Source organism: Aspergillus fischeri, genomic scaffold (genome assembly GCF_000149645.3).
Source record: "Aspergillus fischeri NRRL 181 1099437636259 genomic scaffold, whole genome shotgun sequence".
Taxonomy (NCBI): domain Eukaryota; kingdom Fungi; phylum Ascomycota; class Eurotiomycetes; order Eurotiales; family Aspergillaceae; genus Aspergillus; species Aspergillus fischeri.
Window position 1 is genome coordinate 580,081 of NW_001509766.1, and position 24,097 is coordinate 604,177.

General features: G+C 51.1%; 9 protein-coding genes across 9 annotated transcripts; 4 read left to right on the forward strand and 5 right to left on the reverse strand.

The window, feature by feature from the left end:
• Positions 1 to 94: 94 nt before the first annotated feature.
• Positions 95 to 2,437, forward strand: NFIA_113990 (DNA damage response protein RcaA; the record flags this gene model as incomplete). The annotated part of the gene is made up of 5 exons (XM_001262764.1): positions 95 to 131; positions 187 to 249; positions 317 to 396; positions 448 to 599; positions 655 to 2,437. The coding sequence occupies 5 exons, from the start codon at positions 95 to 97 to the stop codon at positions 2,435 to 2,437; spliced, it is 2,115 nt and encodes a 704-aa protein (XP_001262765.1).
• A 1,477-nt stretch (positions 2,438 to 3,914) lies between these two features.
• Positions 3,915 to 5,733, forward strand: NFIA_114000 (uncharacterized protein; the record flags this gene model as incomplete). Its single annotated transcript, XM_001262765.1, has 2 exons — positions 3,915 to 4,407; positions 4,460 to 5,733. The coding sequence occupies 2 exons, from the start codon at positions 3,915 to 3,917 to the stop codon at positions 5,731 to 5,733; spliced, it is 1,767 nt and encodes a 588-aa protein (XP_001262766.1).
• Positions 5,734 to 6,011: 278 nt separating this feature from the next.
• NFIA_114010 (glycosylphosphatidylinositol-alpha 1,4 mannosyltransferase I) lies at positions 6,012 to 7,408 on the reverse strand (the record flags this gene model as incomplete). The annotated part of the gene is made up of 3 exons (XM_001262766.1): positions 6,012 to 6,158; positions 6,221 to 6,328; positions 6,398 to 7,408. 3 exons carry the CDS (start codon positions 7,406 to 7,408, stop codon positions 6,012 to 6,014), a joined length of 1,266 nt encoding a protein of 421 aa, XP_001262767.1.
• A 602-nt stretch (positions 7,409 to 8,010) lies between these two features.
• NFIA_114020 (putative C6 transcription factor) lies at positions 8,011 to 10,467 on the reverse strand (the record flags this gene model as incomplete). The annotated part of the gene is made up of 3 exons (XM_001262767.1): positions 8,011 to 9,000; positions 9,049 to 10,156; positions 10,247 to 10,467. 3 exons carry the CDS (start codon positions 10,465 to 10,467, stop codon positions 8,011 to 8,013), a joined length of 2,319 nt encoding a protein of 772 aa, XP_001262768.1.
• A 4,114-nt stretch (positions 10,468 to 14,581) lies between these two features.
• On the forward strand, positions 14,582 to 17,356 carry NFIA_114030 (glycoside hydrolase family 2 protein; the record flags this gene model as incomplete). Its single annotated transcript, XM_001262768.1, has 5 exons — positions 14,582 to 14,715; positions 14,781 to 15,734; positions 15,792 to 16,222; positions 16,275 to 16,510; positions 16,574 to 17,356. 5 exons carry the CDS (start codon positions 14,582 to 14,584, stop codon positions 17,354 to 17,356), a joined length of 2,538 nt encoding a protein of 845 aa, XP_001262769.1.
• Positions 17,357 to 17,663: 307 nt separating this feature from the next.
• On the forward strand, positions 17,664 to 18,709 carry NFIA_114040 (translin family protein; the record flags this gene model as incomplete). The annotated part of the gene is made up of 2 exons (XM_001262769.1): positions 17,664 to 17,869; positions 18,046 to 18,709. 2 exons carry the CDS (start codon positions 17,664 to 17,666, stop codon positions 18,707 to 18,709), a joined length of 870 nt encoding a protein of 289 aa, XP_001262770.1.
• Positions 18,710 to 18,986: 277 nt separating this feature from the next.
• On the reverse strand, positions 18,987 to 19,587 carry NFIA_114050 (RPEL repeat-containing protein; the record flags this gene model as incomplete). Its single annotated transcript, XM_001262770.1, has 3 exons — positions 18,987 to 19,165; positions 19,261 to 19,361; positions 19,445 to 19,587. The coding sequence occupies 3 exons, from the start codon at positions 19,585 to 19,587 to the stop codon at positions 18,987 to 18,989; spliced, it is 423 nt and encodes a 140-aa protein (XP_001262771.1).
• Positions 19,588 to 20,651: 1,064 nt separating this feature from the next.
• On the reverse strand, positions 20,652 to 21,987 carry NFIA_114060 (uncharacterized protein; the record flags this gene model as incomplete). The annotated part of the gene is made up of 2 exons (XM_001262771.1): positions 20,652 to 21,796; positions 21,867 to 21,987. 2 exons carry the CDS (start codon positions 21,985 to 21,987, stop codon positions 20,652 to 20,654), a joined length of 1,266 nt encoding a protein of 421 aa, XP_001262772.1.
• Positions 21,988 to 22,713: 726 nt separating this feature from the next.
• On the reverse strand, positions 22,714 to 23,795 carry NFIA_114070 (sulfurtransferase; the record flags this gene model as incomplete). Its single annotated transcript, XM_001262772.1, has 2 exons — positions 22,714 to 22,768; positions 22,834 to 23,795. The coding sequence occupies 2 exons, from the start codon at positions 23,793 to 23,795 to the stop codon at positions 22,714 to 22,716; spliced, it is 1,017 nt and encodes a 338-aa protein (XP_001262773.1).
• Positions 23,796 to 24,097: the final 302 nt, after the last annotated feature.

The following is a 24,097-nucleotide window of genomic DNA, read 5'->3' on the forward strand; positions in this document are numbered from 1 at the left end:
CCGTGTTGTTTGACGTGGTTCTCAGCGTCATCAGGACTGTTCTGTCAGAGCGGTCAGCTATCTCCCTGCGTCCTGCCTGCGTCTGCTGCCCCTCATGTGGATTTTAGATTCAGAAGGCGACTTTTTAGAGGGTATTCATACTTTCTTTTCCAAGTCTGGTTCTGCTCTTTACTTACTTTTGCCTAGGGAAGCGCGTGTGGCTGCGGCCTGGGAAGAAGTATCTCTTCGGTCGGATAAAGCAAGATGGCGGTACGGCCACTCTTCTGAAAGGTCAATATACAGTACAGCAACATGTACTAACAAAGCATTCCCGCAGTTCGGCACGCCATCCAGCATTCTTCGATATCCCGAAAACACATGGTGATTGAAGTGTCACCAGTCAAATCTGGCGATGGAGTATGATATCCCCTTACAATCCTAATCTCCGCCCTCTGCTAACTAGTGCAGTCGCATATTTACACGAAATCAGGAATCACCATTCACGACCAGAACTCTAAATGCGGGACGACAGTCGATGGGGAGTCAATTAAAGGCGGAAGTAAGAAACTGACTGGGGACGAACATATCATCAAACTAGGAAGATACCAGCATGCACTGCGGTAAGCACTCCCGTTGCGATGAAAGAACAACAACTCATTTGTGGATTGTTCTCAGGATCAAGTGGCAGCCTACAGTCCTCAGCTTCTCCTTCTCTTCGAAAGAACTCAAAGCGAAAGATCCCCTGGCACACGTCCGCTCGCGTCTCGAAGATCTGGACATCAAAACGATTATTCCCTATGTTGTCGGTCATACCACGCACGTTGTCCAAAGCAAGCGCAATACGGCCAAAGGTCTACAGGCACTGGTGAACGGGAAATACATAGTACAAGACTCATACATTGATGCGCTTGTATATGCGGCAACTCCGAGTGATTTGGAGAATTTGGAGTCACTGTCGCCCCTGGAAACTGATTTCGATGCTGCGTGGCCGGACCCGACAGAGCATCTTCCACCTCCGGGGAAAGAAGCCGTCCCTCGGCCCGCCGAGGCATTTGCACCAAGGGCCGACCGAATCAACATCTTCGAGGACTATACTTTCGTTTTCTGGGATGCCTCGCAATTCAGCAACCTTCAGGATCCGATCAGCAACGGGCACGGAAAAGCCCTGCTATATCCGCTAGAAAATGGGGTAACTACTGCTGAGGAGATTGTCCAGTTTATGAAGAATGCAGCGGGGCAGAAAGGCCTTGGTGGGGAGAGGGATGGCCCTGGAGGGGTAGTCCTTGTCCGATTTCGTTCCAAGGGCGAATGGGAGAACTGGTCAATTGAACTAAGCAACCAAGTCGCTCTAATGACCGATCAGCGAGTTATTGAGCAGAACGAATTCCTTGATGCCATTCTGGCAAATGATGCGTCCTGTCTGTGTCAGCCTTTGCCCGAAACAGGGTCAAGCCCTGAGGTTGGGCGAACACCAGCATCACAACCCCCAGCGACTCCCAATGAACACGTCGAGGTGATTGGTGATTCCCAAGCGATCGAGGAGGCGAGTGAGCCAGCTGAAAAGAAGGCCAAGTCTTCGAGGATTCGGCCCATCAGCAGCAAAGTGAAATCCTTTGACGATGAATTCGATATATCGTCAATTCCCACCTACACGCAAAACGAACAACCTGATTTGGTTGAGTCGCAACCAGTTCAGAGCATACCGCCTTCATCCGATTTCCCTTCGCAACAGCCCAGCATTGTCGATAATGAAGAAGATTTAGTTTCCAGTCTCTTGCCCGGTGCTACAGCAATGAAACGTCGGCGAGCTGAGACCGTACAGCGCAGCCTTGGAGAGTCACAAAGCCTTCCTAAAGCAGAAGAACCTCGCAAACCCAAACGACAAAAGTTGGACGTGCTCGAGGCGGCGCGGCAGCATCGGGAAGCGGAAGAGGACGCCCAGCGCAAGCGCCGTCAAGAGGAAGAGGCATCTCTTCAAGATTCTCTCAGAGATACGGACGTTGAGAAACTCAAAAACCTAGCCATTGTGGAAGAGATGGAAATCCAGCCCCGTCGCGGTGTCGCAGAGGACAGTCGATGGGATGAGCGATGGAATGGACGCAAGAACTTCAAAAAGTTTCGCCGGAAAGGTGAGCCGGGTCAACCTCGGCATCGCATTCAGACAGTTATTGTCCCCTTGGAGGAGGTGACACGGAAGGACTTTGGCATCGGCGATCATTACTGGGTCACCAGCCATGCGACGTCAGATCCCAGACCATCGGAAAGCCAGCGCGAGCGCTCTCTAAGCCGAGACGTGTCATCTCGCGCCCAATCACAGTCACAGTCCCAGTCTGTTTCTGCATCTGTGCCTAGGGCGGAGTCTGCGACAGCAGCATCTCGAAGTCAGAAACGGCTTCGAGAAGAACGTGATTCAGATAGTGATGATGAGCCTCGATTTAGGTTTCGTCGCCGGCGATAACGGCGTCGCAATTCGTTGTAAAATATATATGAAACCTTGAGAATACAGTCCACATGGAGGTCTCTTAGTAGTAGTTATCACTGAAGAGTCTAGGCTAGGCTCAGCTAGAAATTGCGGGTCTACCCACAACAATAGTGGTCCCTCGGCAAATTTAAAGGAGTAGTTAGTTGTGAACCAACTGGGAGGGCTTTCATTTCCCAGTCTCACTTGATAGGAAAGAGGCTAGAGTTAAGATTGATCAAATTCTACGGATCTAAGACACTAGCCATCGTAGAAGTTGAGGAACTCAGCTCCTTTGGCAGGGACTAGTGGGACGATGGATCCTGGATGATCTGAGGCTGACCCATTTGGGTGGTGGAACAAACAATACAAGAATGGAATTGAATCATCAAATTATTGACATAAAGGACTGACTCTTCATCAATTCAGCTCAGGATGTATGGATGATATGATGAAGAGATATATTAACCAGGATAATCTTGATCAGCAAGTTGTGTAACATAGTTGAAGGTTTCAGGCGCTGGTTTAGATGGGCTTTTTCCAAGTATCTGATGATGTCTTCTAGAAGTAAAAATAGCATGCTCCACATCATTGTACTAGTTCTGCTTCGCTATTATTATTATTGTGCATTGCATATCGATATTAACAAGCTAATTACATTATTACAGGAAAATTAGCTTCCTTTACTCCGTACAGCAGATGATCTATCTGAATACTAATAATGAGTTGTGTATCTACCCTGTCCGCCTTGACTACTGACAGCCTTGGGGAATTCTGCCGGTCACACCCCCATTTAGTATGTTATGTACCTCGCTCTATGTATCTCTAACTACGTATCTCCCCCTACTGATTGATCTCCCTCCCATCCCGGGATTGATCAACTTTCGCGCTGCAAGTATTAATTCTTATTATTACCCTTTTCTGTCTCAATTTTTTTCTTCCACCTTTCTTTTTCCCCCAGCGCCTGGTTGCGTCCCTTGATTCCCTTTGCCGTCTCTTCTTATCTTTCTACCATTCTGCTTCCCCTTCTCTTACTCAACTCTTCCTTGACTACATCCTCAAATAAGAATACACGCCTATTCTCTCCGACGCTGCCCAACGACCCACGACCTGATTGCTTGATTATTGCTTCCCCTCTTTCTTGTTCTGCATGACTGGTGCAAAAGGAATCCTTTCTCGCAGCATTATCGCTGCCATGCCATACATTGGCTGGTCTTGATGCTACCTGAGTTTATCACTTGGTATCCCCTCCTTCTGGTCCATTCCTATCCGGTTGTTGCTTCCTTCGAAGCCTTCTATCTTCGCCGCACAACCTCATGTTTGACAGACGGTACATTTGTCGACGTTCGCTGACAGATTTCCTGATCGCTGCGAAACTGTAGACCTTCACCATCCTCACGACTTACGACTCTCGCTTTGCCCCTCTGGCGTTGGGTGACTTCTTTGCGCTTCCTTCGCTTCCTTCGTCCTACTCCAAATGTCCTCAGAGTTGTTCTCATCCCCATCATCGCCCCACATGATTTCGACCATCCCTCCTCCTCGTCCTATCTCTGTCAACTCCCTGGAAAGAATTCCAGTGATCCCTACCCTTCCATACTCCAAGGAAGCAAGTCGAAGTGCCAGCGCTGGATTTGAGATCCACGATGACCCGATTCCTTCCACCACTGAACCTGGTCAGCCGGACTGCCAGACTACAACTCCTACGGCGACGGAATTGCAGGTAAAGTCGATTGGATCCGAGCCGTATCGGTCCGGGGTGCGCTTCCATGATCTCCCGGCCGAAGTTCACGAGGCCATTCTGGACCATCTGTTCGGGGAACGTGTTTCGGCGCTTACAATGGGGGCTCCGGGGAAGTCTGCCCGTAATTGGAGCAGGTGTCTACGTCATCCCAGGAGAAAGGTGCTCTCCGATCTTGCCCTTATTTCGCCAGTGTGGAGGGTCCTCGTGCAAGATCGGATTTACAGACATAGTCAGTTGTGCCTCGTCGCTGCTCTCTTTTTGCTACTAACCAAGCATCACAGTCAAGATCAAGGGCACCACGGATGAATTGGCGGAGAGCGCAAGTTGGTTCAGTGCACATCCCCATCTGGCCAAGTATGTCCGTCAGGTCGAGGTCTGGGTGCCGGTCTGGGGCAACCGGGCCGCCCGGAGTGTCACGGTCTATCAGCCGCGCCGGCGGTTCCATGACGAGCACATAGCCGTGATGGATGTGACAGCTCTTTTGCATGCCACTATGACATGGGAGAATCCTGATACCTTTCATCCGCGAGGCCACACCTTTTATCTGTCCAGTCACAATGCCACCCTGGAGGACATTTTCCACCATGTAAAGGCGTGTTTTCCCGAGGCGCGGATTCTCACCCTTGAAGGGGGTCATTGCAAGAAACCGCCTATGATCCGTCATTTTAGGAACGACCCATACGGGCTGGCTGGAAAGGAGCGGCTTCCGGTGTTGCCGAACATACAGATTTTTGTGATGCGAGGAGCGTGGAATATCATGCGAGACTACCAGCACTGGCGCAACCTGTCTCAGGCGTTGCCGGGTTTGCAAGAGTGGCACTGTGCGTACGCGAAACCGAAGATCGAAGGCTACGACACCATTGCCAAGATTTTGGTCAATCCGCCGCCCTCGCTACTTCACCTCAACATCAGCCTGGAAGGCTTTTCGAACAAGGAAAATACGCACTCTTCCTGGTTCAGCGATGGGGCGCAACCGCCACACCTGTGTCGGTTGTTGGGAGAGCTCGCCCCCAGACTCATGTCATTGACCTTTACGGGCAAGGTCTGCGCATGTTTTTTCCAGGCAACCAGCAACACGTCGCCGCCATGGCCCAAAACGTCAAATCTCCGATACCTAGATCTGGCAGTCAAGACGTGCTGCCGTGAAAAGAAGGCGGGCTCGGTCTTTCCGTTCTTTGAGGACTTTTCCGGCATCGGGAATATGAACTTCATCCGGTCCTTTGAGAAGCTGGTCGTGGGAGCGGTCCAGAGCCTCGGAGTCCATCCGTCGTTGAATCAGATTCGCATCCGGTTCATCGACCTGGACTCGGCCTGTCCCCTGCTGAATCCGTACTTTCAGCTTTCGGGGAATTTATGCACCGGCCTCTGGAGCGACCGGATTCTGTATGCGTTGAATGAGTTCCGGCCGCAGGCGCGATTCGTCGAGCTCCGGGACGGCATCTACCCGCAGTACGGGCCAAACTCGCAGATCGTCGGGGCCGTTCTGCCTCGCGCACGGCCCCTGAGTATACATGCCTGCGCGTACAGGATCATCGCGGATGCTGGGAAGCCTTGACCTTTGATTTTGGCTCGACGAACCATGCGATGCCAGACTGCTAGACTCCGAGAGAGTCGAAGAGAGGTGATTCGATTTAACCTTACCTGATGTCTGTTAGCCATGTGATTAGAGATTTTGTTCAGAGTACAATACCCTTGCGTTCATCTGATGGATGGCGAATAAGCTTAATGAATCAATGGAATGAATGAAAACCCTGTGCCTGAGGTGTAATACTAATGTCATAGGTACCTTACCCACTAATATACATGCCTACACCAGTCATAGAATAAAGGCATTCAAGCTGAGCCACCTACATCCTCAACAATGATCCCCAGAATCCAAACATTGACCGCAAAGAAAAACAAACTCGCCAGGAACAACCCCGGGACGAAGCTCGACAAGCCCAAGAACTCCAGGTTATAGCCCTGTTGCAGCCAGAGCGCCTATATTCGTAGCATCAGCATCACTATCACATCAGTAGGGGAATAAAGAGTGAGGGACACACCTGAGCAACAACCCACAACAGCCCAACCAGGACCCCTTTCCTCGGATTCTTCATCAAAGATGAAGACGGGAGGTAGAAAGGGAGGAAGATGAGGTACCAAAGGAAATACTGCGGACATCAGCATTTCTCTATCGGAAGATGGACAGGAAAGAGGGAACGCACCTGACTAGTACAAACCTTATTAAACGTCACAAACGCAAACGTCTGCGCGAGCATCGTCCCCGCCAGACTCTTCTTCCCCAGGACGAGCGGGATGACGACCACCGACAGGAGCAGCTGCGGGATGAAAGCGAGCGATTCAAACGCGGTGCGGGCGCCACCCGCGGCGGAGAGGTAGAGGAGGGTGCTGTAGGGGGAGAAGTTGTGGCGGTGGTCGATGCGGGTGAGGTGGTGGAGGTAGGTGTTGTGGGCGAAGGGGAGGCCGTAAAGGATGTACATTGAGACGTTGAGGGCGGAGAAGGTAGCCAGCGCGACGAGGGTGAGGTGGATGCGGGCTGGGGTGAGGAAGTCGACTGCCTTGGACAGGATGTCTTGCGCTTTGTCTTTCTCCCGCGCAGCTCTAGCTCTAGCTGTAGCTGTAGCTGTACCCCGAAGGGAACCCGAACCATCCCTCTCAGCATCCAACCACCAGACCACCGCCGGCCCATAAATAAACGGGTAGATCTTAAAATGCACGCCCAGACCCAAAATCACACCCGCAAGGCTCACTCTGCGACTCAGCACCGCCCACAACAACCCCACAACCAACACCCCCAGTAACCCCTCCGAGCTGCCGCGGGTACTGATATTCGCGACCATGGGGTTCAGCAACCAGACACTCGCGTATTTCAGCGCACGGGACTGGTTCATCCCATACGCCGAGACCAGCACGCTGGCGATCAGCCAGCCCGCAACAACATCCGCAAGCGCAAACAGCGCCTTCCCGAAGGAGAAGAAGCCCGGGATGTTATCCCATGTCGTCGGGAGGAGAAACCAGGCGAGCAGCGGCGTGTAGCGGTACGTATCGCGCGCGTAGGGCGATGCGCCGCGCGAGACGTACCGCGCTGCGTCGGTGAAGACGAGGTAGTCGATATCGGTGTATTTGATGGGGGAGTGGGCGTCTTGCCAGGCGCCGTAGACTAGTAGCACGGCGCGGAGGGCAATCGACGCGCCGATGACTTTTGGGGGGGAGTTGAAGAAGCTTGTCATGGTGACCAGGCTGTCCCGTCTTGGATGATAGGTTGGTTGTCTGGACTCTGACTCTGGATGGACGGTAGGCGCAGCAGCTATGACGCCAGGATGTTGACTCTTTAGCAATTATTTCATGGACAGTTTCATGCGTCCACTATGCTAGAGGTAACCTTATAATCCAACCATGGTCAATTAATGCTAATTCTGGTCTGGTCTTTACATGCCCATGAGGCAGTGGATGAATTGGGTTGATGTTTTGCTGGCGATCTGCAATGAATGGCTGACTCAGCAGGATGCTAGGCAGCGGCCAATCATATCATAGATCATAAACTATTGCAGAAAAAGGTACCTTAGTTTAGATACACAAGCGATTTCCATCAAGAATTGGTATTTGCATGTCCGTATCTCAGATCATCAATAAATATGCGATTGACCAGCTCGTGTACGTCGTTTCATAATTCCCACATATCGCCAGAACATTCCCCCACGTCCACAAGCCGAGGTATACATATAACGAAAGTGCCAGATCGTTTATACAAAAGATTGGATATCAAGAGAAGAGTACATTAAAGTAAGATAAAAGACAATCAAGATTCTCCAGAATTATAAAAGACTCCTCCTTATGGTTGAGCAAGCGAGTAAAACGGCACGGATGGATGCATGTAATATGTTGAATCGGTCATAGGACTATAGAAGCCAGGTGCATTGCCGCCGCACTTCATGTCGTTCGGGTTCTCAATCTCTGAGAATCCAGACAAGATGGTTGAATCGCTCCAGCTGAGGAAGTCCCAAAGTTGCTGGCCGGTCGTCTCGTCCATGAATGGCGGTGCCATCGGATCTACCATTCCACCGTCATTCGCAATCGCAACACCGCGGCCGGGTTCGGTCAGTGCTGAGACTACTCCAGGCATCATTCCCGACATGTTGCTTTCGCGCCCCTGAGCGCAGCTTCCACTGGCGAGACCGCTCGCTGCGCCTCCCATATCAGAACCTCGTTTGCTGGCTTCGAGTATTCTCGAGACGGCCTCCAGCGTCCGCTTCGCCGTGGGACTCGAGAGCTGCATCCGTGCCAATACCATCATCGCCGTCTCAACCTGCGACTGGCACGACTGGACAGACGCTCTGGGATCACTCGCTGTGGCGTCGTTGAGGAACAGACCCAGAAGAGGAACCATTGTTGCCTGGTAGATGAGCCAGGTAGCGTTCCAGCCGGACATTTGATGCGACTGGGCCGTCGAGGAGATATCTTGAATGGTGGTGTCGGCCATTTCTCTGCATTTCTCAATAGCGGTCCTTTCCTCCGCCCTCAACGCAATGTAGGGAACTCGCCGCATAGCATAGCTCAACAGGGTCGGCCGGTAGAGGAGCATGCGCTGGTTATAATACCGCCATCGCATGACGGTTCGCGTGTTCGAAATCGATTCGGAGCATGGTTCATGGTCTTTGAGGATGGAGGGCAGGTTTTCGTACCATTCCAACAGCTGACTGTCCAGTTGGGACATCTCGGCATGTTTCGTCAACGGTGCGACAGCCAGAACCTCTTGTATCTGGGTAGCAATCTTGCAGAACCGGATGTTTTCAAGCAGGGGGAGGATATCGAGAACGTTTCCCTACTGGTGGTTAGAATCGACGGGATACTTCAAAGGTAGCATACGTACGGTTTCTCTGTGATTTGGTAGCTTCACTGTAATGGTGGGACCAAGACGACCCATGCTGGGTCGACCCAGAGTCATTCCACCCCATGTATCCATACAGAACAACGACCACCATGTACGGCGTTTCAGATCCATCGCTGAAATTTTCTGCTTGCCGGACGCATCCTGACTGTAGGAGAACTCCTTGTGCAAACCCAAGGCGGCCGCCATGCGGAGCGCAGCTCCCATGAGTGAGTAAGCCAGATTCGGCTCACTGACATAGTGTAGATAATAACCGCCCATCAACCCCAAAGTCTGGATAGTTTCCAGGTGCGAGGATCCTAATGAATCCAGGCTTAGATAGCTTTTAGCGCGCTGGTAATAAATCTTGTGAGATATGTCATCGGACGGGCATGCTGCTATGCTTCCCAAGGCGAAGACAATGTTTACAAGTCCGAGCCAGCGGTCGTCTCTGCGGTGTCCAGACAGGTATGTCTCGCGAAAAGCTTGTTCGTCCAGCATGGGCACAAACGGCTGGAACCAGGTGAAGTATGCGTCGAGCAGCTGCATATCGGTCGCTTGCATATGAGCCTGGGGTGGTGTAACCGGATGCGGCTGAGACGATTGGATGTGCCAATTCTGATGCTCGGCTGCTGTTGAGTAATCATGCATTGACTCTTGGGGAGCAGCGCTCGCCGGCGTCCGAGAGAAATAAGAGAGAGATCCTGGATCAAGCCAGACGATGACTTTCAGGACAGCGTGTATAGATGACACGCCTAGGTATGAGGAAGGCTGTTTAGCTGAGAGAGATAGAGCATTTACATCGTCCGAAATTCCATTCGTAATATCACTGGTGCTCTGGTTTCGGCTGTCGCTTGGATCTTCTGGCATCGTCTGCAATGATTCCAAGTTGCCATCTTCGTTGGATATGGGGGAAACGTGCGCTTCAACTGACACAGAGGTGGCAGGAGAAGCCGGATGTTGTGCATGCGCCTGCGACGGGCCCTTACCCGACAGCTCCAGGAGCTTCTCACGGGGTAGACTGACAAGGGCCTCGGGGGAGGTGCTGGGAAATAACTTCTCCAGAACACTCCGATACTCGTCTAGAGTGGTCGACAGTTTTTCCACATGCCTATAGCGTTCAGCTCATCTGTTCCGACTGCTCCCTGGAAAAATAAAAGGCTCGGGACAGAGCTCATAGATAAATAGGAGAAGAACGTACCTTCGGGAAGGACGCGGATCTGAATAATGGCACTGATCGGCCTTCTTGTACCATCTACACGCCTCGCATGGTTTCTCACCATCGCATTTGATCTTCCGATGCCGGCATGAGGTGCAGGCCCGAAGGGTGGTGACTCTCCGCCCAACGGACTGCTGGCGCTCCCGACCCTTAGCCGGAGTTGAGGCACCAGGGTTTTCAAAACCCTCAAAGGTGTGAAACATGGCAAGAACGAGCTCTGATCAAATCAAATCAGACCTTGGGCAAGCGAAAGGCACCATGCGGCTGAGACATGCTAGTTAATCAGCCAGAGAAGGCCATCGTATAGACCGGACGACTTTTTTTCGTGCAGGTGTGGTGTAGAGGCTGCCAGGATCAAGGCCGTCGTCGAAAGTACGGAGAAACTGGGGAATGCGAAAGTAGATAGTCAGAGAAAACAATATAGATAACGATATAGATTAAATCAAAAAAAAGGGATCACGGCACAATAGCCCTGCAGTTAATAAAGATGAAGCCACAAAACAGGAGGGTGGTATGATTCCGTCGGTGGAGAAAGTAATCAATTATAAGAAGATGAGGGAGGAAGATGAGTGAAAAAGTGGAATCAACTGGTGTGAAACTCAAGGTACGGTGAAAGAATTTAGAAGGGCGAACGAAGCACAACTAGGTAGAGAGAGAGAAGATGCATAGAAATATGCAATTCCCGTTAGCAATATCTCTATTTTTTCTGTGCATTGTCATTATTATTTATCATGATCATTTTGTGACTCGACTCCGAGTGTTTTAAACTACTGCAAGTTACAAGTACTCCAGCGCTACTAATAGAAGCGAAGGAGTAGTCCCTGAAAGATCGTCGCCATCAACTGTGCTGGTCCGCTGCATTTTCCCCCGCATTCCGGGGTCTACCGTTTACCTACTTTGTATGGAGTACATTTGGACTGCATGGCACCATGGGTGACTCACCACAGTGGTACAGTACAGTCTTTAGATTCTTCTCACTGCGCTGATCCTGTCTTCCATAGTTCGGTTCCATTTGCCTTGTCCTCTTGGGGGGGACAAAAGGGGGGAGGGGCGAAAGGGAAAACGAGAAAGAAAAGTAATATCCATATTACTTTTGTTACTCATTTGTCTTGGGGAAAGGCGAACAGTTAGACCCGGTCACTACCTTGCCTAGTGGCTTTTCGGTCCTGCCGGCAGCTGGAAGGCGCCCGGCCACGCGTGATTCATCACTGATTGGTAGATCCAACATCCATTCCAATCAACTCCCCATATCTTCCATCTAATTTTCTCTGGTCCCTGTTGGACGCGTACGATGGGTTAGTTCATCACCGCCCAGTATACGAACTTTAATAGATTCAGGACAAAGCCAGTTGTTGAGCTCAGGATTCCAGTCAAGCAAAGACAGTCTTCCTCACCAACTCTCTTCTTGCGTTGGTTCACCCTTTTGCAGTACATGTCCGATGCTCTGTTCTTGCTGACTTAATCCAAGAGACTTGCGAAATGCGATATCTAGACTAAGACTTGATAGGGTGTACTCGAACTAGGAATTCCCACGTTCTACTTGAGTACATGGCAGACCATCTCCGATAGCGCCGGGGCCTCCTCGGCTGCCACGAGCAGATTTCCACCTGAGCGCTACGCAGCATGAGTATATCACAATAATAGTGAACATAGCGCTGGGTTGAGAACATCGTTACTCTGAAACTCGACTACGAGTCCAGGAGATAAGTCATGACCTTCGCGACCTGCTATTTGACGAACAATACTTCCATGCAGGAGTGAGGTTGATTTCCCCGCAAAAGCAAGACCGCAGGGCCCCATACTTGTTGCAGACAAGTAGCAATGATCAAATCATCTGATGCGTCTCTCAATTGCAGATACCGGGTGGCAAAAGAGTTGTGGTTGGCGAAGAGATCGCATAGGCTGGTATGAGCAGGCAGTGACGGTCACTGATCAAGAGAATGGAGACATAATCCCTGCAACCATTTTAGTGTAATTCAATATCAATATCAGAGGATTAGCCTTACGGACAAAAGGCCCAACTCCAGAAGCAAAGGATAGCGTCTATCATCTTGTGGCTTGTCCTTCACCGGTAGCCGTCGGCTCACAGCCAACCACGACGAGATCCTTCTGTCCGAATCCCTAAAGTACCACAATGCTTTCTGAGCCACAGTGGTGGCTCTTTCACTAGTAATGGGATTCGAAACTACCTCAAAGGTTGATCGCCTTGAAAAGCTCGAGAAAAAAGTCTATTACGAAGTGTACTCAGGTACAGATCTAGCGTATCCTAAGCAAATTCATTGACCTCCTTATTGCAGACCCCGCTCAGGTCGTGCAGATTCGGTGTCGTTGAAACAAATCAGAGACTCGATGGAAGCCAAGACCGTTGTGCCGATTGAGAGTACCTTGTAAGGAACTCAAGGCTGTGACTTACTGACTGACTGTGCACTACGAAGTGTGGCTTCCAAGATCCGGAACCAGAAGGCTGCAGACTTGTGACCCTTGAGATCCTTGGAGATTGGTGGCTAAGTTGGCTACCCAAATACCGAGGTGTCTAACCCTCCTTTGAGACTGAAGACAGTGCTCACTATGAAATACCGAAAGCTCAAAAGACTCAAATCTGTAGTTTCGGGCTGACCAGGGCTTGAGAGAACAAGATCAGAGGCCAGTAATACCGTAATTTGCAATATTTGCCTGGACTCTCGGATTAAGGACGCCCCAAGCCATCTGGATTGTTAGAGTTTCAATTTCTTGTCGATCTTAGTAGCCAAACTCGCCTTAGGAAGCCTATCTGGTCCAGCGACCGCAGTGATTACGAAGAACGGATAAAGATAAACTCTGACTCTGAGTCTGAGTCTAGTCAGAGAAACCGAACGGATCCCTATGCCAAAAACATTGAGATATTCCAATGGTCTTTCCTCCACTTGATCACACGCTTGCCTTGTTGACAGTTGGGACATCAACTGTCTCGGCTTGACAAGGATCAACCATCTTGAGATGAAGGACTGATTGCTGACATCATCATTTTTCTCATGTCTATGGGGTCAGAGAACAACTCCATCAATTGATGAACCGGATGAAGAGGGGTTGGTCGGCTCCTGATAATCTGATACGATTGGTATTTTCAATGCGTCGGACCATCTTTAGCGGCGTGCCAATGTCGATTCTCAAGCCACGATGAATGGAATCCTGCGACAAGGGTGTCTGCTAGTGCTAGCGGCAAAAGGGAACCGTAAATTAAAGAGGGGCGAAGAATGTCAGTAGCAAACTCAATCGCCCAAATCACAATCTCGATTTGAGGGAAATCTATAAGGACAGATATATGGAGTACGTGATGTTTCGTAGGAGTCGTAGCAGGCAGCCTGAAGGCCTGAGGAGCGTCTTTCGCTCTGTGCCTGACCCGTGTGCGACTTGCGGTAACCTAATTGATGGGAAAGAATTCCGTGGTCAGAAGGAAGCGTGATTGCACCGGGCCGCCAGGCCGGAAATTGAGGCACACAATTGAGGCTGATGGCAGAATATGGACTTTGAAGGCACGAGAGTAACGGATTGAAAGGACGGAGGAGCACAATCAGTTAGTTATTATTTGAACGCATGACGAAGCCATATGTCGTCTCAAACACTGCTCACCCTTCAGCAATCTCAAAGCGTCGGTATGTAATTAGAGCCGACCGAAGGCAGTGTGTCGTACGGAGCACGGAGTACAAGAGAGCTAGACGGAGATGTTGCCGTTCCTAAAAGGGAATAAAGTGCGGGGACGAGTTCTTAGCGAGTCTGACGGTTCTGATCTGTGGGCCTTACCAAGTCCCCATAGTGTGTCCAGACTCAGAACGTCGTCCAGTACGGAAGACAGTTGAGACTGTAGAATGGAGGGTTTTGTGGTTTATCTCGTCTGATGAACTCAAACGGGATGTGGCCCAGGGTTCATCGCTGCTTCATAACACTGGAAGAACGACGCTGAACTTGCGCTTAAGAACAATGAAGACAAATGGGTCGAGACTCAAGTCTGGGGTGGGGCATGGAAACAGTACTTAGGCTAGCCCAATTTGGAATGGAGTAGCCTCCGAGAGGGCATTACCCATTTTGGCCAGCCTGCCACGTGAGGGGCGGAGAGATCTCCGTGTATCTCCTCATACTGCGAGTTCATGGAGACGTCGAGATGCTACTGTAGAGATGGAGTGCTGGCTCTAAATTCGCGGCTTCTCCCGCCAATGGAGGAATGGGGAATCAGAAGATTTCATCCATTCCTTCTCAGTCGTGGCCGGATTCTCCTGAACATCATCAAGCATCCGTTCCGGTTTTCGCAAGAGCTCTAGTTACCACTCCAGAACCGTCAAAATGTCGAAATTACAACAATTCCCTTTATCTAAGGGATGGAGCTTCAGAGACAGTGAAGACACATCGGAAGATGCGTGGATGCCGGTCCCTGTTGTCCCCTCCGTCGTCCATCAGGATCTCCAAGCAAATAGCAAGTATGGCAACCTTTTAAGTCTGCAATAATTGGCCGAGCTAATCATTGTTTTTCCTGGGGTTACAGGCTGAAGGATCCCTATATCGGATTCAACGAGCTCGAGGCGAGATGGGTCAACGAGAAATCGTGGACCTACAAAACTGTCTTCCAGAAACCAGCTGCTCCTGCTGGGTCTTGCATTGTCCTAGCATTCGACGGCCTGGACACATTCGCTAAGGTCAAACTTGACGGCAACGTCATCCTCGAGAACGACAACATGTTCCTTGCTCGTCGCGTCGACGTCACCAAGGCGCTGGAAGCCGAGGGTGACCACGTTTTAGAAATCGACTTCGACTGTGCCTTTCTGCGTGCAAAAGAGCTTCGCAAGCAGGATCCCAAGCACAACTGGGCCTCCTTCAATGGTGACCCTTCCAGACTTAGTGTACGAAAAGCTCAATACCATTGGGGCTGGGACTGGGGCCCGGTTCTCATGACCGCTGGCATCTGGAGAGACGTGCGACTTGAAGTTTACTCCGCAAGAGTCGCTGATCTTTGGACCGAAGTGCAATTGGCTTCGGACCATCAGAGTGCTCAGGTTACTGCTTTTGCTGAAGTGGAGTCTGTGCACTCTGGTTCACACAGGGCTTGTTTCACTCTCAGCTTGCATGGCCAAGAAATCGCCAGAGAGGAGATTGGTGTGACTGAGAATGGCACCGCTAAGGCTACCTTCGATGTCAAGGAGCCCTCACTTTGGTGGCCCCATGGCTACGGTGACGCCACCCTCTACGAAGTATCTGTGTCCCTGCGCAAGGAGCAGGAGGAACTTCACAAAGTTTCCAAGAAATTCGGTATCAGAACCGCCGAGGTCGTTCAGCGGCCTGATAAGCACGGAAAGTCCTTCTTCTTCCGTGTCAATGGCGTCGATATCTTCTGTGGCGGTTCCTGTTGGATCCCAGCCGATAATCTCCTTCCCAGCATCACTGCTGAGCGATACCGCAAATGGATTGAGCTCATGGTTCATGGCCGTCAAGTGATGATCAGGTAAGCTGTGGTCATTAGCCACATCATCCCCTTAGGTGCATAGCTAACAGTTAGCAGAGTATGGGGTGGTGGCATCTATGAGGATAACAGCTTCTACGACGCGTGCGATGAACTCGGTGTGCTGGTTTGGCAAGACTTTATGTTCGGCTGTGGAAACTACCCAACCTGGCCCAACCTGCTCGAGTCCATCCGAAAGGAATCTGTCTACAACGTGCGTAGGCTGCGTCATCACCCATCCATCGTCATTTGGGTTGGCAACAATGAAGACTACCAGGTTCAGGAGCAGGCGGGTCTCACTTACAACTATGAGGACAAGGACCCCGAAAGCTGGCTTAAGACCGATTTCCCTGCCCGTTACATATATGAGAAACTCCTCCCAGAGGTGGTTCAAGAATTCTCTCCTAGTACTTTCTATCACCCTGGTAGCCCTTGGGGTGATGGGAAGACTACGTCCGACCCCACCGTTGGTGACATGCATCAATGGAACGGTACGTTCATTGCATCCCACTTGCACTAATCCTTGACTAATACTGGCAATAGTCTGGCACGGTACACAGGAGAAATACCAGATCTTCGATACCCTTGGCGGGCGATTTAACAGCGAGTTCGGAATGGAAGCATTCCCGCACATGTCGACTATCGACTACTTTGTTGAGAACGAGGCGGACAAGTATCCTCAATCGCATGTCCTTGACTTTCACAACAAGGCCGACGGCCATGAGCGCAGAATAGCTACATACCTTGTTGAGAACTTGAGGACGGCAACAGACCTGGAGGTATGCAATGCTGCTGCGCTGGTAATCATACGTGATAATTTCATGACTGACTCAAAAATGCAGACACACATTTACCTTACACAGGTCGTTCAAGCAGAGACAATGATGTTCGGATACCGGGGATGGCGCCGCCAATGGGGTGACGAGAGACACTGTGGTGGTGCTCTCCTCTGGCAGCTGAACGACTGTTGGCCTACAATCTCCTGGGCTATCGTGGACTATTTCCTGCGGCCCAAGCCTGCGTTCTACGCTGTAGCACGAGTGCTGAACCCTATCGCGGTTGGTGTTCGTAGAGAGCATCATGACTGGAGCGTGACCCACGCACAGCCTCCCAAGACGAGCAAGTTCGAACTCTGGGTTGCCAGCAGCCGACAACAAGAAGTTCAAGGCACGGTGGAGCTCCGCTTCCTTTCCGTCAACACTGGCCTTGAAGTTCGCGAGCGCATTGTGCACGAGAACGTCAGCATAGTGCCTAATGGCACAACCAACCTCATTGTGGACGGTCTAATCGACCACAGAGTCCACTCCGAGCCTCATGTCCTTGCTGCTCGGATCTGGGTGGATGGCCAGCTCGTTGCAAGGGATGTGGACTGGCCCCAACCATTCAAGTATCTTGATCTCTCGGATCGCGGTCTTGAGATCAAGAAGATCTCTGAATCGGAGGATGAGCAGACGCTGCTCATCAGCACGCAAAAGCCAGTCAAGTGCCTAGTCTTCGAGGAGCGTGAGGGCGTTAGAATCAGTGACAGTGCGATGGACATTGTGCCTGGTGACGACCAGAGAGTGACCATCAAGGGCCTGAAGCCGGGTGACGCTCCTCTTAAGTACAAGTTCCTTGGACAGTAGAAGTCGATTGGAATTATGGGACACTAGCACAGACGCATATTTCCAGACATTGTATTGCCCATCCAGGACGATAGCTATTAAGATGAACACTGTTCACTCACCTCTTGAGCCAACCAAGCCATGAAAATAGAATAGAATATTACTCAAACTAGGCAGTCTCCGAAGCATAATTCGGGTGTCCTGAACCCAGATCTTATCAGATAACAATCACCCCAATACGGTTAAGCCCAGCGGAGGAATGACGAGTGACGACCATGACCGTCAACCAGCGACAATTTGTACAATCACCCCAAAAACACACCACTCCATGGCAGGTAACAAGCGATCGTGGGAAGGCAATCCGGTGAACGCTGAGAAACCACAGACAAATATGGCCGCAGCACCAGTCGATCAGCCTTCTACACATATTCTTTCCATGTTCGAGACCTTCCGCGACGAACTGGATCAGCACCACGACCGCCGAGAACGAGTCATCAAGACGAGCAGAGATATTACAGCCCTGAGTAAGAAGATGTTAGTGCCCTGTCCCGTCCTTCCCGTTTGCATACATTCGCGCTCAAGCTCAATTCGCATATGCTAACGTTTCCAACTACCAGAATCTTTTCGTTACAACGGTTAGTCTACCGATCCAGCATCCTCCTCCCTTATGTCAGTCTCATTGGAACGGAACACCATTAACAATCCCCCAGCATCCGCACAATAAAAGCCCCCATCCCCGCCCCAATCGCCAAAGAGACCAAAACCCGCTTCGACCAAATCTCCACCCTCTTCCAGAACGTCATCCCCGACGTCACCGGCCTCAACAGCTGGCGCTACCAGCGCCAACTCAGCGGCGCCATCCAGGAATTCATCGAAGCGCTCTCCTTCAACCACTACCTACAGACTCAAACCCTCATCTCCCACGCCGAAGTCGTCAAGCACCTTCCTGCCGAGATCCTCGTCACGGAAGAAGATTACCTGTTGGGCCTGTTCGATCTAACAGGTGAAATGATGCGGTTTGCGATTACGTCGCTGTCGACGGGGACGGGCGGGCAGGCGGATAGCGGCGGTGATGATCTGGCGGCGCGGGATATTTCTGGCGCTGGTGCGAACCAGAATCTGCCGAAGCTGCCGGCCACGCAGGCGGGTATTGTAGTTGATTTGAGGGAGATGCGGTCGTCGTTTGAGTTGCTGAGTGTGCCGCGGCGGCATGCGAATAATATGTTTCGGGATATGGGGAAGAAGGTGGATGTTATGCAGAATAGTGTGGAGAAGGTTGAGCGGGCTGCGTATGGGATTTTGGTGCGTGGTAGCGAGCGGCCGTCGGGGTGGACGCCGGATCTGTCGGCGCCGGTTGATATGGAGGTTTATTGATTAGCTGCATATACGTCGTGCATCGCAGTTGTCCGGGTTGCATGTACTCATCTCCGTAACGAATCACAGGTTACTATGTATGTAATACCAAAAGTCATGACATTGTCAATCTCAGAAAAACGTGTGCATCATCAAGTAAAAAATAAGCATAAGCATGTACGGAGGCTACTGCTGTCCCCCCCATTCAAAGCATATACTCATCAAAAACGCCCAATTGCCCAATCCAATTCCATATCGATATCCATAAACCCTAATCAACCGTCCAGGACTACTGCGCCTACACAGCCGGGCACCTCGGATCCTCATCCTCCGTCAAGATACCCTGCGAGATAAGCTCCTCCGGCTGCGGTCTACGCTGCAGCTTCTGGTCAAGGTTATCAGCGAGCATATGCTTCTCGAGTTCCTTTGCGTTGGCCTGCAGCGCGGGCGCGGCGTTGATATGCGGGAGGATGTTACCTATCATAAGCAATCAGCTTCTCTGTCCATACTTCAATCGAGCATGTCGTTCCAACAGTCTCCGCTGGAGAGGGTCAAGGAAAGGGAATACACACGTTCAACAAGCTCATCCCGATCGGGCCGATGCTCGAGATGTTTCTTCAGGCTGTCTGTTGTACGCTGGCGCGCAAGTTCTGCTCTGGCTGCCTGGAGGGATCTACGTAGTTCCGGTAGGTCTTAGTACTCGTGCATGGCCATGTGGGATTCAGGTTCGGGGCGTGGTAGTTGGTGATCACTTACGGCGCCACGGTAGTATCGAGCAGGATATGTCTTTCTTTGAGATCCTGGGGGTCGGGTCGAGTCTGGAGGTGTTTCTCAAGAGAATTGCGACGTTCCATGGACGAGGCTGAGAGGGGACTCTCGTCGATTTCGGCGTTGGGCATGATGATATTGTCCATGATACCGATAGCGATAGCGGGATGTTGGTAAGTGGTGATACGGGAGGACTGAGATATATACTTGCGGAGACTCAACTGACTACTTTAATGGCGACACAGTTACGATTTCGGAGAGAACGGTTGCAATGGGATAAGAGCAGATACCAGGCTAATGATTAGTGATGAAGAAGAACGTGATGAGGTCCGAAGTGAGGATGGTGTTGACAGACATGAATGGTAGGTCAAGTGATGATGCGGAGGCCAGTTCCACGGGACCTATGAGGGTGAGTCGGCGGGGCAACAGAAGTCAAAGAAGTAATCAGCCAATGTCACCCCGCATACATCAAACGGAAGACGTCGCATCAAAAAGTCTGATTTTTGTATGCTAATTTTCCTCACTGAATTTAGAAATGAATACTGGGATACACTCATCCACTCTGACAATAAAAGAAGTAAGCATCACACATGTCAATTTGCTGACCCTCGATACCGCCTCCTTTCTGCGAAACCATTCTGAGAGTGGCATCATATTGTCCAACAAAATCAAGCAACGAAACAACAACTGCCATCTGTGTGCTTCCAGTATGGACGTGTTGAAGGGGAAGAATTAGATCTTTGGACCGTATGGCGTTGGAAAGAATGATGGGTCCTGAAGTACCATCTGTAAAGTGGAAACAAATTGAAGACATCAGCGTGTTTCGCACTGTAAAAGAAAGTCAACGGCATGGGAAATCTTCAGATCCCCGCAGCTAGACTCGAGACCATTTCTGATGCTTCAAACCCTTTCGATCGTAGTTGCGATGCAGAGTGGTACCTTCCGATCGGAACCGTGCTGTGCTCGATTCGCGATCGTCTGCCTCATTCCTGTACATGCATGCCACACGTTCGGGAGAACCCGTCTGTCTCATCCATAGGCCACCGGTCAACTTTCGAAATCCGACCAGTACGAAGTACAGCCAATGCAGATAATTCCCTTCTCTGCTTCGAATTACAACCGTAGAGGTCTATTTTGAGAAACTTGCAGAAGCCCGGTTCGCCAGTTGGACCATTGACGAACCTTTGGCTTCCCATCAAGGAACCCAGAGCTTGCCTCGACCACGATTGTTACCACGAGAAGGTCCTCGGGATGCTCCGCGACGACCACGAGATGCGCCAGCAAGGCCACGAGCGGCCCCAGCTTGAGTGCTCAAGTCGACGGTAGGCTGTTGCTTGGCAGTGGGACCTAAGGAACGACTGAAAGAATCGGGATCGATGGGCTGCGTGGGGATCTCAACCGTACTCTCCACGGGAGCTGCGACCACTTTGGGGGCAGTGGTTTTACGGTTGGTGGTTGCGCGCGAACCCCCGCCTCTCGATACTCCTTTTCCACGGCCGCGAGGCACGAACACCAATTCATCCTCGTCACTTTCGTCCTCGTACGAGAGCAGCGATTTCGGTTCAGACACCAGAGTCTTCTCAACGTACTTGCAACGGTTCTTGTACTCTCGTTCTTCATACTGGATCGAAGTTCGCAGTTGATGGATGTTCTTGACTGCAATACCGAACTTTTGAGCCCACAATCCCGTTACCCTATCATTTGTGACGAGAATGCAAGTCTTCGCTGCATTAGTGGCGTCGGGACCACTGTGCAGGCGCCATAGAATGGCACTGAGAAGCGGACGAAGCACCACAGGAACTGTAGGAACCACGGACCCCGAGGCAGTGCGCCGATGTCCGCTCTCATTCTTCAAAGTGGCCTCATTTTGTACTCCACCGTTTGCAACCGTGCGCAGATTGGACTCCTCGGGGCTTGTGCGCGAACTTCTCGACGAGGGTGATGAGGCAGGATTGCTGTGCGTACCCGCGGAGGGAATCGACGCGGCGTCGGATTCAGTCTTGAAGTTAAGCTTGTTAAGAAGCATCTGCGACAGATCATCCGGGGCCGCGCCATTTTTCTTGGTGCTGCTCTTCATCTTCTCGGCTGGCGTCTCCAGGGGCGACTGCTCCTCCGCGTCATCTCCGTTAGGCGCCTCGGGTTCCTCCTCAAACTCCGGCAGAAAGAACTTCTCCGCCTCTTCCCAATTTTCGTACTGCTCCATCGGGCCTTGGAGAACGACGCTATCGGCAGGAATATTATCTTTGCCGGAAGTGACTCGATCGAGAAAGCGGACAGCCTCACGGGAGTTGATGGCGATCTGGGATCCGGCTCTTTTCAACGCATGCAGGCGTTCAAGGGCTGGCAAACAGCAGAAAACCTAATGAGCGAGCGGGACGGAGGACGGCGTCTCGGAAATCAATGTACTTACTGTAAAGAGGGACGATGAGGGTAATAGCGCCGCTTGTGGTCCATCTTTTGATTTCGCTGATGTTGGTGGTTAGGGCCGTTTCGTCCACGGCACAATGGAAGACCTTGCGTCCGGCTGACATGGCTCTCAATGAGTGAAGGGCGACCGGGCGCTTTGATGGAAAAAATCGAACGATCAAGGCAGGACAGCGCAGTCCTACACTAGACAGCTAGCTTTGACGACCGCGACTAGGCCGCAGTGCGATGTTAGCGGGATGCAGGAACTCCCGAAGGAGGTTTGGGTCGTTAGACGGAGGCGGAGGACTTGGGAATGTGGGGGCATGAATGAAGTGGATGGATGCATGTAGCAGAGCCAGACAGCACGGACAACCACCATGTGTACAGCTTATACTCACAAGAGAACACTGTTTCACAAGTAAAGCTCATCAGCAGCATCTTGTGGTTCTGGATAATAATGAATGTGAACGGTAGTGAGCCCGAGAGAGGGAGTGTAACTGATCCTACAGCGGCGGATCAACTCGTAGCCGCGGAGAATTAGTCGATCAGAGCCTTTGACTAAGCACTAAGGCGCTGGTTAGTTAACTGAGTTACCTTGTAGACGGTGATGATGTGATCCAGAGGAAACCGCCATCCTTACCCAACACATTATGCTGAAGATTTCAAAAGAATAGGAACATGCACATTATTATTCCCTGGATTACATTCTATCGCACAGCAGTGAGGGTCTAAGTTATTCGCGTGTGCTAGCGCTCTAACGCAAACCGATATGTATTCAAGACAGGAGAACAGAAATGCTGTCATACAAATCCTTCAAAATCGTATCATGGCCACAATAAAAAAGGGTTTTCTCAGGTCGCCTTCTTAATTAGACCCTCAGAGTCGTTGACACGCTGTGCCCATTCACTAATTGCGAAGAGTCAGCGTCTAAACTCGTAGCCACAAGGCAAAGAAAAGAGAAAGATACTTACGTCCAGCTCCCGTCGTAAACCCTCCGAAGACTGGGATTTCCATACTCTGCCACATTCAAAGCAGTTTCAATGATACTGGCCGTCACGCCGGTTCCGCATGTGCTGATGATGGACTTGGCTTCATCGACTTCGTGCTTCTGAAAGACCTTGCGCAGCTCTTCAGGAGAAAGATAGGTCTTTGTTTCAGGGTCAAGAAGTTCCTGAAATGGCAGGCTCCTGGAGCCAGGGATATGTCCCGAAGACAAGCCCGGGCGCGGTTCGGGATCAGTACCAGCCCATCGCCCGTAAGATCTAGCATCTAGGATCTCGACCTCCTTTGATCCTTCTTTTCGGTGTTCCTTGGCAATCTCCTTCAACTCCCGGTACGGAATCACCAGCTTAGAGTCGAACTGTGTGAGTGGGTAGCTGGTTTTCTCCACAGGCGCTGGCTCCCCAGTCTCCGTCGGATAGCCTTCACGAACCCACAGCCTGTAGTTGTTGAGGACATGAACCCTGGGATGCCCAAATACTCGTAAGGTCCAGCCAACACGAGGGGCGCTGAAGATACCAAGCTCTTCCGTATCGTAAACCACAACCTCGTCGTCGCGTCGAATACCAAGCTCGCTCATCGCCTCGGCAAACGTTTCCACAGTAGGAAGCATATGCGGGTAGGGAGATTCAGAGTCCTTGATCGCGTCTAGATCGAAAAATCGTGCCTGAGGGATTCGATGCTTTCGAAAAGCATCAATACCTTTGCGGCCCTCGGGGTCATTGGGCATGAACCACGCGGCACATAGAGGGATTACACGCGGAGAAGTGGAGATCTTCGTGGTCGGATTCTTCTTCAAAGCTTCATGGAGTTCCCTGGGTGACACGAGGTAGGAAGAGAATGAGATCTGGCGACTCTGGTGCTGAGAAATAGCCATGGTAGGACGCACCAAGCGAGTCGGTGAGGGAATGCTACGAAGAGTCGCAAAAGCCATGCTCGCGACGAGTTCTCAGTGGGAATAATCGATAAAATAATTCACATACCGAATGACGAATATCGTGATCAAATTAGGTCAGTAAACCTCCACAAACTGGGTAGACTGTAGAGGGAAGTGTACAGATGGCGGGGGAGTCTTTTCCATCTAGTTATCTAGGCGTGCGGAGTCGGCCATTGCTTCTCCGCCATGTGAAAGAGGTAAACAACTCCGCGCTTATCGTCGCAACTCCGCTAAGATACCTGCAAGCTGTGTATCTTCTTACCTAGTTGAAACACAACGTTCGTACAACAAAGAAGACA